Source organism: Thamnophis elegans, chromosome 5 (genome assembly GCF_009769535.1).
Source record: "Thamnophis elegans isolate rThaEle1 chromosome 5, rThaEle1.pri, whole genome shotgun sequence".
Classification (NCBI taxonomy): Eukaryota; Metazoa; Chordata; class Lepidosauria; order Squamata; family Colubridae; genus Thamnophis; species Thamnophis elegans.
In genome coordinates, this window is record NC_045545.1 from 34,182,337 (window position 1) to 34,199,333 (window position 16,997).

A 16,997-nucleotide genomic window follows, 5' to 3' on the forward strand; every position below is an offset into this window, starting at 1 on the left:
CAAAACCAAATCCTAATTTGAAGATACCCCCTCCCTCAGCCCCCAGAAGCACATCGCCAATACCTGGCACAAAGCCGCAGCCTCCGCTCTCTACGCCCTCTACTGGCGATCTACTAACGAAAGAATTTTTCTTGAGGGAATTGAATGAGGCTCTCAACACTCAGACAATTAAAGTGGAAGACAAACTTAAAGATTTTAAAGAGGAGATAAAAGAGGAGATAAAAGAACTTAAAGAAGAGTTGTATGATAAAATTGATGCCAGGGTTGCTAAAATCAGAGATGATACGCTGGGGCTTGTAAATGTACTGACAGAACAAGTTTCCGGAATTGAAGATAGTCTAGAGGATCTTAATGAAGCTAATATTAATTTGACATCGAAAACAGACGTGGTGCAACAAAAAGTTGAAAATGCTGAAAAAGACATTATTATGATACAGTACAGACAAATGGAGCTGGCATTAAGAGTAAGGGGGTTGGTGAAGAAAAGCAGGAAAACCTGAAACAGATTTTTTCAGAAGCCTTTGATAGTCTGTTGGGAAGACCGGGGGCTAAGTTTGACTGGCAAATTGATAAAGTTTATCGCGTTAATTCTTGGGTGGCAAAGCAGAGCCAGCTCCCTCGAGACATTGTTATATATTTTACCACAAGAGAGCTCAGAAACACGATATTACAAGAGTCTTATAAAACTAAGCTCCAAATTGGGGGTCAAGACCTGACTGTTTTGAAAGAGATACCACCTCAAATGCTAAGAGCCAGGAGAGATTATGCCTTTTTAGTTGAAGAACTTAGAAATCGTCAGATACAGTACAGATGGGACGCACCATTCAGTATTATACTCACATTTGATAGGCAAAGATATCATCTCAACTCAGTATGGAAAGCTCGAGATTTTTACTACAATATTTTGAAGGCTGGACATCCTGCACCATCTGGACCCAGAGAAAGATCACAAGAAGGACAAGACAGACAGCAAATCACACAACTACCAGATAAGCTGGATCATCTCTCTCTCCTAGAAGCGCAAGGTGTTATGGAACAAAGACCTAGCCGTATGATTACTAGACGAATGGAGCAACAAGCTAAAACGCAACAACTTCAACAATTACCCGCCATCAATCAAGGAGCTACAGCAACCAGTACAGAAACAGTGGGAGGAGCCAGGCCAAAGGTTAAACAGGCTATGCAGGAGGCTCTAAAAAAGCTTCAGGTAACCAAAGATGACAATTAAGATTTAACATGGAATGTCAATGGATTGAATTCTCCACAGAAGAGAAAGAAAATATTTCACTATCTTAAACAGTTCAAGAATGATATAATTTGTTTGCAAGAAACTCATATTAAATCAACCAATCAAAATATTTGATTAACCCAAGACTTGGTCAACATTTTGTAGCTTCTGCTATGGAAAAGAAAAATGGTATAGTTGTATACTTAAGAAAAGATATGAAAGCTGAATTAATTGAAGCAGATCCCTACGGAAGATACATCGTGTTAGATCTAATCTTAGAAGGGAAAAAGATGTTACTTTTGGGAATTTATGCTCCTAATCAACAGCAAGACGGATTCTATAGAAATCTTCATGCTAAATTAGTACAGTGGGACTATAGGTCTTGTATATTATTGGGTGACTGGAACGGTATGATAGATACTAAAAGAGATAAGAAGACCTCTCACCCAAATACTAAAATGCGAGCTAAGCTACCCAAACCTTTTTTTGACATGATGGACGACTTTGAATTGAGAGATATTTGGCGAGAAAGAAACGCAGAGGAATATGATTTCACTTTCTTTTCTGATAGACATTAATCTCTTTCAAGGATTGATTTTATACTAATCACTAATGATTTGCTTTCTAGGGTGAAGAAGACAAAGATTGCAGCTAGGGTCCTTTCGGATCATAACCCAGTTTGGATGGAATTGGGAAGGGCAGTGCAGGCAAGAAGGTCTTGGAGACTGAATGAAAACTTATTCAGATATGAAAAGTACATTAATGATTGGAAAAAATTGTTATCTGAATACTTGTTTTGAATATGAATAAGGGTACACCTATGGAATTCGTATGGGATGCAAGCAAAGCGTATATGAGAGGAGTGCTGATGAATATAAATAAAACACATAGACATAAACAAGGTCTAAAACGAACAGAATTGGAAGAGGAAATTAAGAGGAAAGAGTTGGAGTTAACAATGAATCCAGGCGATACAAAGGTCAAGGAAGCAATTACCATATTAAAATCTCAATTTGATATGTTGCTTTCTGACCAGGTAGCCACTAGTTTGTTATACGCAAAACATAATACTTTCTGCAACGCAAATAAACCTGGCAGATGGTTAGCTTATCAGATTAGGAAAAAAAGGAAATCTCAAAATATATCTATATTGATCTATAGAGGGAAGGAGGTGTTTCAACAGGATGAGATTTAAAGGGCATTCCGGGAATTTTTTACAGAGTTGTATAAGGGGGATAAAATTAATGGTTTAGATATAGAGAAATGTTTAGATAAAGAGAAAATATCCTTAGTTAAAGAAGAGCACAGGCAAAAATTGAATCAACCAATAACCTCGGGGGAAATTTTACAGGCAATTAAGCAGTTAAAGTCAGGGAAGGCACCAGGCTTGACAGCGGCTTACTATAAAAATCTACAGTTAGAAATGGTAGAACCTCTTAGAGAATTATTTAATAAGATTCAAACGGAAGGTAAGGTGCCTCCATCTTGGAAGACAGCTTTTATATCTCTGATATCCAAAGAAGATCAAGATACTACTCAACCAAAAAACTATAGACCTATCTCATTACTTAATGTAGATTATAAAATTTTTACTAAAATACTAGCAAATAGGTTAATGCTGGTTATTCAACAATTGATACACGCTGACCAGACAGGTTTTATTCAAGGGAGACAAATGAAAAGTAATGTTAGATTAATTATTAATGCATTAGAATACTTGGGAAAGAACAATCAAATTCCTGCTGCGTTCATATTTTTGGATGCTGAGAAAGCCTTTGATCGAGTTAATTGGCAATTTCTGCTGAACATATTGCAAAAAATGCAGATAGGAGATAGTTTTTTACAATCAATTAAAGCAATATATCAACAGCAAACAGCTCAAATCATAGTCAATGGAAGTTTAACAGACTCTTTTCAAATTGGAAAAGGTACAAGACAGGGCTGTCCTTTGTCCCTACTATTGTTTATTATAACTTTGGAAGTATTGTTGAATAAATAAGGGGGTTGGATGGTCTAAAAGGAATTAAGATTAGGCAGCAAGAATAGAGTGTGTGCCTTTGCGGATGATTTGGTTATAATTTTGGAACAACTGCAGGAATCCAGTATGGTCTTAATGAATACGATTAATCAATATGGTCAAGTATCTGGTTTTAAAATAAACTTAGGGAAAACAAAAACATTAGCCATAAATAGGAACACTAAACAAAAGGAAGAATTAGGAGGAATGTTAGGATGTGAGGTAGTCAAAAAGGTCAAATATCTCGGAGTTAATATTTCAATCTCAAATGGGAAATTATATAAGTATAATTATGAACCACTCTGGCATAGTATACAGATAGAGATGAAAAAATGGGAGAAGTTGCACTTATCTTTATTGGGAAGAATAGTGGCAGTGAAAATGAATATCTTACCAAAAATTTTATTTCTTTTCCAAATGTTACCCATACTCAAAAAAGATGTGAATCTTTTAGAATGGCAGAAGAGTATCAATAAATATGTATGGGCAGGAAAGAAGCCGAGAGTAAAGCTGAAAATTATGCAAGATGTACGCGAGAGGGGAGGTTTGAAACTACCCAATCTAAAACTATATTATGATGCAGTGGTATTATCTGTAATTAGTGATTGGATCGATTTAACCAATGATATGATACTGAATATTGAGGGATATGATCTGGTATATGGTTGGCATGCTTACCTGTTATTTAACAAAAAACTGGACAAAAATTTTAAAAGTCATATTTTAAGACCCGCTTTACTGCGGGTCTGGAAAAAATATCAACATAAACTAAATGACAAGATACCTATGTGGGCAATTCCTAGACATGCAATTGAAAATATGAATATAGCACAAAAACAGGATAGAATTACTTATAGACAGCTTCTCATTTTGGAAAGGGGGGTACTACAACTAAAATCCTTAGAGGTATTAAAAGAGGAGAAGGTAGTTCAAACATGGTTCCAGTACGGGCAATTATAGGCCAGGTGGAGAACAGATCAAAAAATTGGTTTTATCCAAGTTGAGGATAATCTATTTAAACAAATAAGAGACCAAAGTTTAATGCATATAAAGAGGATATATAATGTATTAATACAGATGGATTCGGAAACAGAATTAGTTAAAGATTGTATGATAAAGTGGGCTCAAAATATTGAAGAACCAATAATGTTGGATACATGGGAAAGAATTTGGGTAAGAAATGTGAAATTTACACAAGCCCAAAACCTGAGAGAAAATTTTTACAAGATGTTCTATAGATGGCATTTAGATCCTAAAAAGTTGGCTTCTATGTATCTGAATTTACAACCCAAATGTTGGAGATGTGGTTCTCTCGATGCTACATATTTCCATATATGGTGGACTTGCCAAAAGGTTAAGGCATTTTGGATAAAAATATGGTGGATTATGCAAAATATCTTTAAAAGAAGGATAAAGTTTACTCCTCAGTTATTTTTGTTAGGTATAATTACTGACTCTACAGCGGTAGAGATTAACTTGATTTTGCACTTAATAACGGCAGCAAGACTGTTGGCGCAATACTGGAAGAAGGAAGACCTGCCTACAATTCAAGAATGGACATTGAAAGTCACAAATTTAGCCGAGATGGCTAAAATATCTGCATAGCTTAAAGACCACTCAAATGAGAGATATAAACAAGACTGGAAAAAATGGATTGATTATATACAAAATAAATACGGGACTAAGAAATTCCAGATAGCCTATGCTTAAGATCAGGAATGATTTAAATTGTTTAAAATTAGCTTAGCAAGGAGGAGCTAAGATCAATGTAGAGATGTTATTAATTTCTTATTCTTTTTTTTCTCAATATATATTTAGGCTGTGTTTGTTAAAAATCTATACCGTGTACGGGTTCTGGGAAGTCGGGGGGGGGAAGGTTGTGGGGGGTCGGGTGGGGGGGAGGGATATATATCAGGTTAGACAAGATGTGTTAGATTTCAGTGTAATGTGACTCCACATGTATACTGTTCTTTTTTTAATTTTTCTTTAAAAATGGGATAGGCCAAGTATATTGACATGTAGCGGAAATACACCAAGGAGAGGAGGAGTGGGAAAGAAGAAAGATGGGCAGAGGGGGTTGGGAGAGAGGGTGGGGGGGAAGGTGAGAAGGATGGGGGGGAGTGGATGTGGAGAGAGGAGTGGTAGAGGGGGAGGGGAAGTAGGGTAGAGGGGGATGATGGAGGGAAGATAGAAAGTTGGAGGGTGGTGGAAGAAAGAGGTGTATGGAGAGCGGAAGAGCTATATTGGGTTCCTATTTTCTGGGGCATTGCTGACAAGAGGAACTGATGTAATTATTGTCTAATGCTGTATGGTGTTGGCTATGTATAGTATACATGTGAGTGTGTGATAAGAAATAAAATATTCTAAATAAAAATAAAAACACATATAACAAAAGTTTAAAAAGATTAAATAGGCAATCCAATAACCTTCCATTGACAATTTAAATCAAATTTAGGATTAAATTAAAATTAACAATTTAAAATTAATAATGTAATTATTCTATTCAGGCCAGATCGGCTTGCTGAAAAAGCCGACTTTTTAGGGTACGCCAGAAGGACCGGAGGTCGGGGATTATGCGAAGCTCCGGGGGCATCTCATTCCAAAGGGAAGGCACTCCCACAGAAAAGGCTCTCCCCCTGGGGGGTCGTCAGCCGATACTGCCTGGCCAACGGCACCCTGAGCAGACCGACTCTGTGGGATCGTACTGGACGGTGGGAGGCTACCAGTGGCAGTAAGCGGTCTTGCAAGTACCCCAGGCCTAAGCCATGGAGCACTTTAAAGATCATAATTAACACCTTGAATTGCACCCGGAAAACAACCGGCAACGAGTGCAGGCTGCCTAAAAAGGGTGTAACATGGGAGCACCATGACAACCTGTGCGGCCGCATTCTGGACCAGCTGGAGCCTCCGGGTGCTCTTCAAGGGCAGCCCCATGTAGAGAGCATTACAGTAGTCCAGGCGAGAAAGGACTGTGTTAGTGACTGTGCACAGGGCATCCCAATCCCGGAAGGGGCGCAACTGGCGTACCAGGAGGACCTGGTAGAAGGCCCCCCTGGTCACAGCCATAAGAGGTTCTTCTAAACTAAGCCGAGTATCCAGGAGGACTCCCAGATTGCGGGCCCTCTTTGAGGGGGCTAAAATTTCTCCCCCTATCATCAAAGATGATACATGATGCACGAATGGGGGTGACGGAAACCACAGCCACTCAGTCTTGGAGGGATTGAGCTTGAGCCTGTTCGTCCCCACCCATGTCCGCACAGCCTCCAGGCACCAGAACATCACGTCGAGGGCATCGTTGAGGTGGTTTGGGGTAGAGATGAAAAATTGGGTATCATCAGTGTATTGATGATACCGTACCCCAAAACCACGAATGATCTCGCCCAGCGGTTTCATATATATGTTGAATAGGAGGGGTGAGAGAACCGACGCCTGGGGCACCCCACAAGTGAGGCGCCTTGGGGTCGATCTCTGGCCTCCAGTCAACATGAACTGCGATCGATCCGAGAGGTAGGAGAACCACCACAAAACGGTGCCCCCCACTCCCAATCCCCCCCCCCGAGTCATCGCAATAGGATACCATGGTCGATGGTATCAAAAGCCGCTGAGGGGTCTAATAAGACCAGGACAGAGGAGCAACCCCTGTCCCGGGCCCGCCAGAGATCATCAACCAACGCGACCAATGCCATCTCCGTGCTGTACCCAGGCCTGAAACCCGACTGAAACGGATCCACGTAGGCAGCTTCATCCAGGTACTGGGGAAGTTGACGCGCTACCACTCTCTCAACAACCTTTGCTACAAAGCCTAGGTTGGAGACCAGACAATAGTTGGCTAAAGAAGCTGGGTCCAGAGAAGGCTTCTTAAGGAGGGGCCTCACCACTGCCTTCTTCAAGGTGGTGGGAAAGGACCCATCTCTCAATGAAGTATTGGTAATCGCCTGGAGCCAGCCTCGTGTCACCTCCGGGGAAGCCGAAACTGATCAGGAGGGACACGGGTCCAGCACACAAGTGGCAGCACTAAGACTCCCCATAATCCTGTCCATGCCCTTGGGAGTCACAGGATCAAACTCATCCCAGATAGTCTCCACAAGATTAAACCCCTTCGACTTATCCGAATCTACCCAGTCAGAGTCCAAGCCTGTCCGAATCTGAGCGATTTTGTCCTGCAGACACTGGACTAATTCCTCAGCTCTGCCCAGCAAGGGGTCTTCCCCAGTTCCTTGATTTAGTAAGGAATGGCTCACCCTAAACAGGACGGCTGGGCAGTTATCTGCGGATGCGATAAGAGCGGAAAAATGTTCCCGTTTTGCCGCTTTTATCGCCACTAAGTAGGACTTAATATGAGTCCTTACTAGTGTTCGGTCAGATTCGGACCGGCTGGCCCTCCAACCACTCTCTAGGCGTCTTCTCCGGCGCTTCATCTCCTGGAGCTCCTCGGTAGACCAAGGAACTACCCAGGATGGCACCGAGTCAGAGGCCGCAAAGGCACAATGCACTCCAAGGCCCAGTGGCCGCCCTATCCCAGGCTTCCACTAGGGCCTCGGTTGAGCTGTGAGCAAGGGATTCAGGAAAAGTCCCAAGCTCCATCAGAAACCTTTCAGGGTCCATCAGGCATCTGGGGCGGAACCATCTAATCAGTTCTGCCTCCCTGTGGCGGGGGGGTAGCAGTATGGAAGTCAAGCCTGAGGAGGAAATGATCAGACCATGACAAGGGTTGAATAACAATATCCCCTAAAACTAGATCATTCATCCACTGTCCAGAGACAAAAATCAGGTCGAGCGTGTGTCCCTTGTTATGTGTGGGATCTCTGAGTTAGGTCCACAGCCATCATGGAAGCCATGAACTCCCGAGCTGAATCGGATGTCTCGCCAATGGAAGGCAGACTGAAATCCCCCAGGACCATAAGCCTGGGGAAATCAATTGTCAGTCCGGCTAACACATCCAGCAGCTCAGGCAGGGCCGATGAAACGCAGCAGGGAGACAGGTACGTGACAAAAAGGCCCATCTGAGCTCCAAGGCCCCACTTCACAAAAAGGGACTCACACCCACCTATTTGAGGCACAGTGACTTCCCGAGGTACAAGACTTTCCCTAATAACCACCGCCACCCCCTGCCCCTGCCCTGGGCTCTTGGCTTGTGGAACGCCTGGAAGCCTGGTGGGCATAATTCCACGAGGGGAACACCCCCCTCATGGCCCAACCAGGTCTCCATAATACATGCCAGGTCCACTCTCCCCTCTTGTATGAGATTGTAAATGAGGAGAGCCTTATGTACCAGTGGTAAGTTCCGGATCCCATTCCAACCAGTACAGTTGAAGCAGGCCCGGTGTTGCCCACGTGATGCGCGCAGCGCGCCTCCGTGACACTCAAGCTGCTTGGCAGAGTGCTGCACATGTGCAGAAGCGCCAAAGGCTTAAAGAACAGATAAGGAGCTCGGGCAGGCGGATGGCCCTCCGGAGCATCGTACCGGAATGGTATCCGGTGCTCCGGGCAGACTCCGGTACGCCCTTACCGGGGCATACCACCTGCAACCCACCACTGCTGCAAGCACAGGGAGACTACTGGAAGGAGTCTATGACACTGTGCACAGGAAAACTGGGGCAGATTAACCACAGCGACCTGTGACATTTCCCTGCTAGCTTCCCCACTGATTTTTCCCTGGTGGGAAGTCAGCTGGGAATAGAAATAGCACTTAGACTTATATACCGCTTTACAGTGCTTTACAGGCCTCTCTAAGCAGTTTACAGAGTCAGCATATTGCCCCCAACAACATGGGTCCTCATTTTACCGACCTCGGAAGGATGGAAGGCTGAGTCAAACTTGAGCCTGGTGAGATTCCATCTTCTAAATTGCAGACAGACAGCAGTCAGCAGACATAGCCTTCAGTACTACACTCTAACCACTGTGTCACCATGGCTCACCGTGGGAAGGTTACAAATCACAATCACATGACTAAGGGACATTGCAACTATCATAAATATGAGCTGATTGCAGCCCAAACTGCAATCACATGATCATGGTGGTGGCACCACAATGGCCATAACTTTGAGGACTGGTTGTAAGTGTAACTCATTCAGCACCATTATTTCTGGGTTCTTCATAAATGAAGTTAGCATTTCATGATCTGAATTAAAAAATTTAATTCTTTTTTTGTAAACGATGACACATTTTTGCAGTGGCTCACAGGTTGTCCTAGTAGGTTGGAAGCTCCTCATTCTATTCAGTTATTAAATATAGTATAATCATTATTTTAAACAGCTCTTAGTTATATTTTTAAAGATTCAGGCATCGTTAAAGAACTGACAAATCAACATTAGAACAAGAAAAAGTGCAAGAGACGCTATGCGTTTGACAGACCACTATATTTTTGTTACATTAAAATAAGTAAAATTCTCTTAGTGATTAGCGTTTTCTTGCCCTACTAATGCTTCTCAGGAAATTGTTCATTTTTATTTTTATTTTATGAACTTACAAGGATACTTTGAATAAATGACTATAGATGCAGTGTCTAGTAAATATACTTGCAAAGGGACTACATATAGAAACACCAATTACTTAGTTCAGAGGCAAATACACTTATGTGCAGTACTGCAGTATTAATTGTCACTAAATAGGCCTCTTGGCGAATGCACTGTTTAACTCCAATGTCATAGGTTTATTTTCTAAAGTAGTGTCCTTTTCCACTTCTGTAAATTGACCATTTTTTCTACCTATGCCTTATTAAATCCAAATTAAAAGATGCCACCAATAAGAAAGATGAAAGTATAATTAAAAAATTCCAATGGTCAATTCTCAATGATATTAAAGATAAGTAAGAAGAATTGGCAGAACTGGAAATTTATGCCAGTATTTTAAAGACAGACTTTCCAACTGATTTTTAACATAAACAGAAACAAGAAAAACTGTTGTAACACATATAATGCATTTTAATTATAAGTCCTGATTACAATTCTGTGTTGGCTTTAAAGTAACTCCCAACTGTGTCTTCAAAACTGATCATATGTATGTACTCTCTCAAAAAAAGCTGCTTCATGCACAAATTACTAGTAGATTTTAATTATATATTTTAGGAAGAACTGTGTTCCATGCAGTCCTGAAAGATTCTGGAAAAATATTAATACCTTTCCATGCTAGAAAATTAATATAATTGATATGTTATACAAGGCACACTTAGAGAAGAAATACACAGAGCCTCCCTTCAAACATGCACTCATTTCAGAACAAGACACAGACATTACACAAAAACACAATAGTTATTGTTACATACCTTGTTATATAAATATACTTAATTTGGAAGTCATATTTTACATGAATCAAGTCAAGTGTGGTTTATTTAACAAACCATTGTTAAAACAATCCAGTCACACTCAGATTCAAGCTGAACAGCCAAACTGAATCTGAAAAGCTGGCATTGCTCAGCAGGATTAGCCCAAGACATTTTTCTACCTAAGGTGAACCAGCAATGTGTTCCACCTGGGCCAACTATCTCTGATGTAAGTCTATTTCACCAGCTTGTTATAAAAATAAGTCCTTTAGCTTCTGGAGGGAAGGTAAAATATAAATACAAATAAAAAAGAATATATTTGTAAACATTTAGACAATTATACATTAAGGGTTAAAAAAATTAAAATTTGAAAAAGAAATGTCTTTGATTCTATTTTGACCAATCAACATGCTATTATCTATGAATAAACACTGCAAAGAAAATGCATAGAAACATTATACATTTCTTGTCAGAAACAACATTGAATTTAAGGATACTTACTACTAGGTAAAAAAATATAATTGCCAATTTATATTTATTGACATATTTATTTAAAAATTGAATTCTGTTCAATATCATTTAGGCAAAGTGTGAACAATTTCCTCCTCATCACCTGTCTTCTGATTGCTGTACAGACCTTAACTTCACAGTCTACCCAAAACAAGAACAACATGATTATTATACTACAGGAGTATAATACACTATAGTAACTTTCTCCCAGTAATGTAGGAACTTTTGTCATTACTGTTTCTATTATTATAGATACAATGGATATTCTATTTCTCAGAAATAGAAACAAAAACAATTTACAAGCAATAATCAAGGAGTACTCCAAAAAGTTTGGACAAGGGTGAACTGGACATATTCTTTCTTTATTTGAAAACTGAGCAGATTTGCCTTGGGTACTCTTGAAACTTGCTCCATATAATTGAACAGACTCCAAATATTTTGTGACTGAGTAATTATTAAATGTATTTATATTAAACTTGACAACCTAGTGACACATTGAGTTATTTTTTGAGGGAGAAGTAATGAAATTTCATGTGACCAGAATGAACAGTACATTTAGGCTGACCATACTTTTTTCACCTTAATGCTGAGCGGTTCCATGATCATCTAAGAAGAGCATCATAAATACAAAAATAATTGTAGCAGCAAATGAACTTTAATAATAAGGCCATATTTTCCTACTGAAACAGATAAATGGAATAACCACAGGCAAGCAAAAAAACAGTGAAAATGAGAGCAATGTCTAACTTCCTGTTGACTTCCCCATTGACTTCCTTTGTGGAAGGCTTGAAAGCAGCATAAGAAATCACAATCATATGACCCAAGGGGCAGCCTGCAACAGCCAACAACTTTGGAAATAAAACTCATCTAAACATTGTGGAAATTTCAATTCCATAGAAGTAATGGGTTCCAGATTTTTCATACATTATTAAAGTTAGCAGATTTTAGATACCATGATTCAAAAATTGTTGAAGTGTAATGCTCTGTTTGGACAAACGTGAGAGTACAAACAGAGAGATAAACACAATGCGAGTTTTAATAGTATATAAAGGAAATGTAAAGTTTTTTAAAAATATAGTAATAAGCACATAAGCCATGTCAAGTTTTCAGTCCACCCAAAAATATATATCTAAAAATACTTACCCTTAGTCTAACACAGCCTCTGCGTGATCCTCGCATCATTTTATCTTTTGACTGAAATGGAAAAATAATATTCATTTCAAGAAAAGTTCATCAACGGTTGTAACATACAAAGTAATAGGTTGAGGTTGTATCTATTTTTTGTTTTTACTCAACTGAAAAAATATTGGAAGTCACCAGTTTTTTCTTTCTCCTCACATTTTTCCTTCCTTCTTTCCTTCCTTCCTTCCTTTTCTTAGTTTTCTAACATTTGGGGTTTTTTTTCTATTTTTATTTTATAATGAAACTTAATAAAAAATAGTTCAACTGTTGACATCAATGCTCAAGACATCAAGAAGATATACCAATTAACACATAGTATATGCATTCTGACCATATTGTGATAGTCATCATATTATGATGGCAACTGGGACTGGAATTTCTATCAGCAAGCAATGGTGTCATAAAGTATAATCATGTAGTGGTGGCAATTCCAGCAATCCAAGTTGCTTCATAACCCAGGATGGTGCAGGTCATTAAGTGAGGACCTCATGGGAACACCATGTGGGAAGAGATAAGAATCTCAGGTAATCAGTCCAGTGGGTGAATACTGCAGGTGAGAGCAACAAGTATGAGGCTACTAAGCAGCAAGGGAAAGAGATAGGTGCTGTGGGCAGGTGCTAAGGAACAAAGGTGGGTATGGCCACCCTGCCAGGAAGGGGTTAAAAATCCTCCCCACTGTACCATACTGCCAGTTACAAGACAAACCTCCCATTGGATCACAAGACAGTGATGTTTCTGCAGCACTTGCCAGGCAATTTCTGATAACCACTTAGCCAAGGGCTTCTCACACAGGAAAGTAGCTGCAAGTGGAGGCAGTGGTAAGGGCACCATGCACAGCATGGCCAACAAAACCACCATGATGTGGGGCTTGAGGCTAGCCAGGACTGGCAAGCCAGGCAGAGGAGAAACAGCATGGGGATCATAAATGCGAACTGTTCACCATGCTCCCCCAAATTTTATCATGCAACTGTTAGGGGTACTGTGATGGCTGGAACTTCAAGGAACAGTCATAATTAATTTTTTTAAAGTGCCATCATAACTCTGAAGAAATGAGTGCAACCCAAGGATTACCTGGGAAAAAAACGGATGAAGATATTTCAAAGCCCATTTATCTCATTATGACAGAACAGAATATCAACTTTTCCCAGTCCTATTTACATGGTTCATTAATAGAAAAAGCTAATAGAGTTGGGCAGTCATCCAAAATCAAGCCATAAAAAGGGATTTGATATACATGAAGATGCACAGATAACTCCTATTGGCAACACTTTAATGAAAGCTACTATATATCATTTTCTCATGCAGCTGCTCCTAAACAGAATATATAAAAATAAATTTCAAGAATTTATTTAAAATGTTTATTTATTCAAAGAAAGTAAACTTAAGGCATAGCACTGACATTTTATACTAAAGCTAACATTTTAAAAATACTTTCTTCAATACTAGATATTTACCTTGTTCAGATTAATTGCAAATATAATTAGGAATCACATTCCAAATTTTATTGATAGTTAAGTGTGCTAGATTTTATGTACGTCATATTCATGTCAAAAGGAATTTGATCCAGCTCACATGAACAACTTATCGAATCAGATAAACTTAAGTTTCAGTATAAAAAGAGATTCATGCAACTGAATACTTCTTTTGTATAATGCTTTCAATTGCATGAAAATAATCACCTCTTTCCAAGCATGCTTTTAATTTTTGTCCACATTCTCTCAATTAACACTTTACTAGGTCATTTGCTATTGCTGAGATATAGGCTTTAATAGAATTAGGGAGAAACTAGAAGTAAGGGTGAAAATATGGGAGATGAACAATAAAAGTTTGAAAAAAATCAATCTATTTTTCCTCCATTTTTTTAATAAAATGAGAATGAAGAAACTATAAGAAGCTTGATTCTCAGAAATATGTTGTTTAAATGAACAAGACAGTAAATGTTCAACACCTTGCCTTGTTCTTTCAATTAAACTTGTTTCCATAAATTGTTTGCTCCGTAGGGAAAAAGAAACAGCAATTTTGGTTGGGATATGCATGTGTGTGGCGGGAGATTAAAACTATTGACTATACATGCGTTTGAAATAAAATGGTATAAATAAATCTCCTTCAAGTCAAATTGAGTTCTTAGTGTATCTGTGGATGGATGCTGTTTTTATAAGAGAGAAATGATTTACCACTTTCTTCTAAATGTTTTTTTTTCACTCCACAAAGAGAATTCTACATGTTTCTCTATGCATAACACAAATTAGTGATGTTTTTAGAGAAAAATTAACAATTAAGAAAAACCAAAATATGTTTGGCTATCTGCACAGATAGAAAGGAATCACTGTGCAGAGATGGTTTGCTATCCAGGGACTCTCCTGGATTCACTACTCCTGCTTTAGCCATAGTGAAAATCTTATCTAGGAGTCCCATTTGTACAATTACATTTTTTTTCACTTGCATTGCATAAAGTCACTCATACATTCCTCAATTCACAAGCAGACTATTGCAATTTATTCTATATAGAATAAATCTGTCCGCCCCTTGCCAACTCAACGAAGCGATGGATGTGATGAGCCAGGGTCTTGAGGCTGTTAAAGACTGGATGGGGGTCAACAGGCTTGTGCTCAATCCAGAAAAGACCGAGTGGCTGCTGTGTTTCCCTCCCGCGAATTGGCCAAGTGTTCCATCTCTCAGGCTGGGGGGTCAAACTGTACGCCCCTCAGACAGGGTTCGCAACTTGGGAGTCCTCCTGGACCCACAGCTGACCTTCGAACATCATTTGTCAGCTGTGACCAGGGGGGCATTTGCCCAGGTTCGCCTGGTACACCACTTGCGTCCCTACCTGAACCGGGAGGCCCTCACAACAGTCACTCGTGCCCTTGTGACCTCTAGGCTGGAATACTGCAATGTGCTCTACATGGGGCTGCCCTTGAAGAGCATTCGGCGACTTCAGCTAGTCCAGAATGCGGCCGCGCGAGCGATTGTGGGTGCACCTCGCTTCACCCACGTAACACCTATCCTCCGCGAGCTGCACTGGCTGCCTGTTGATCTCCGGGTGTGCTTCAAAGTGCTACTTATCACCTACAAAGCCCTTCATGGCAGTGGGCCTGGGTACTTGAGAGACCGCCTACTGCCAATTACCTCCACTAGACCGATACGATCGCATCGATTAGGCCTCCTCCGAATTCCATCTTCCAGCCAGTGCAGACTGGCAACTACCCGGAGGAGAGCCTTCTCGGTGGCTGCTCCGACCCTCTGGAACGAACTCCCCGTGGAGATTCGGACCGTCACCACCCTCCAGTCCTTCCGCGCTGCTTTAAAGATCTGGCTGTCCCGGCTGGCCTGGGGTTAAGATTCTAACCCCACCCGAATTGTGTGACTGTTGTGCTTTCTTTTTAATATGTTGTATTGTCTTCATGTTGGAAAATTGTTTGTCCTCCCCCCCCCCCCTTTTGAACTGTGAGCCGCCCTGAGTCCCCCCAGGGAAAAGGGCGTCATACAAATAAAGGGAAAACTAAAACTAAACTAAACTATAGGGCTAACCTTGAAAACCATCTGGAAATTTAACACAGTCATTCTGGTAGTGAGGTGCATCTACCGGTTTATCCATATAGCATGTTTACTCCAAGAGTTGCACTGGCTTCCAGCCAGTTTCTCATTGCAGTTCAAGTTTAGGGTGATCACTTTAAAGCTCAGCACATGTCTGATGTTGGTTATTTTCAGGACTGTTTGCTCTAAGATCCTATGCCCTGCTGAGGAGCCCATTCCCAGAAGGAGTTGCATTTGCAAAGACCCTGAAGTAGGGCATTCTCAATGTTGGCACACTTCCTGTGGAATAACTTGTCCATGTACATATAAACCATTGTCTCCCTATGAAGTTCTCTAAGAACCTAGTTCTGGGAATATTTGGGATATGTTAAATCTGGAATTTATTACACTGGATTATGCTAGTATATTTGTTCAATTGTTTATTCCTCATTTTTGAATTTAAAAGAGCTTCAGAGAGTTCACTGGGAATTAATTTCAAGTTTGCACAGGTTAGACACTTAAAGTGGAAAGAAATTATGTACATATACCATAACCTTATTATCCAGAAATGTAGTATTTCTACCCTCAAATATCATCACAATAACAGTTCCAGTCTTTACTAAGGTAAATTAGTACTAAGCTGAGTTTTTAATAAGTCTTTACTAAGTGGGGTTTACTAAGTAGGGACTTTACTAAGTAGGGATGTCAGTGGCTAAGACACTAAGCTTGTCAATCAGATAGGTTGGCAGTTTGAATCCCTAGTGCCACGTAACGGAGTTAGCTCCCATTAGCTTCTGCCAACCTAGCAGTTCGAAAGCATGTAAAAATGCAAGTAGTAAAATAGGAACCACCTTCCCAAGGTAACAGCATTCTGTGCGCCTTCAGTGTTTAATCATGCCGGCCACATAACCACATCTTGTCTTCGGACAGTGCTGGCTCTTTGGCTTTGAAATGGAGATGAGCATCGCCCCCTAGAGTTGGGAACGACTAGCACATATGTGCAAGGGGAACCTTTACCTTTACCTTACTAAGAAGTGGTTGACTTGTTTTCCAAAACACCTGAAGGCAGGACAAGTCAAGGATGGAAACTTATCAAAGAGAGAAGCAATGTAGAATTAAGGAAATTCCCTGACTGTGAGAACAATTAAATCAGTGCAACAGCTTGGCTCCAGAAATTGTGGGTGCTTCATCACTGGAGGTTTTTAAGCAATTCGACAGCCATTTGTCTGGAACTGTATAAAGACTCCTGCTTGGTTGGACTAGAAGACCTCCAAAGTCCCTTCCAA

The 16,997-nt window shown here is 40.3% G+C and overlaps 1 protein-coding gene across 1 annotated transcript in view; it reads right to left on the minus strand.

Moving 5' to 3' along the window:
• OSBPL9 (oxysterol binding protein like 9) overlaps positions 1-16,997 on the minus strand; it is a 71,534-nt gene that overhangs the window by 53,806 nt on the left and 731 nt on the right. The window contains 1 exon segment of the mRNA XM_032217629.1: positions 12,160-12,210. Coding sequence (XP_032073520.1) covers positions 12,160-12,210 — 51 coding nt within the window.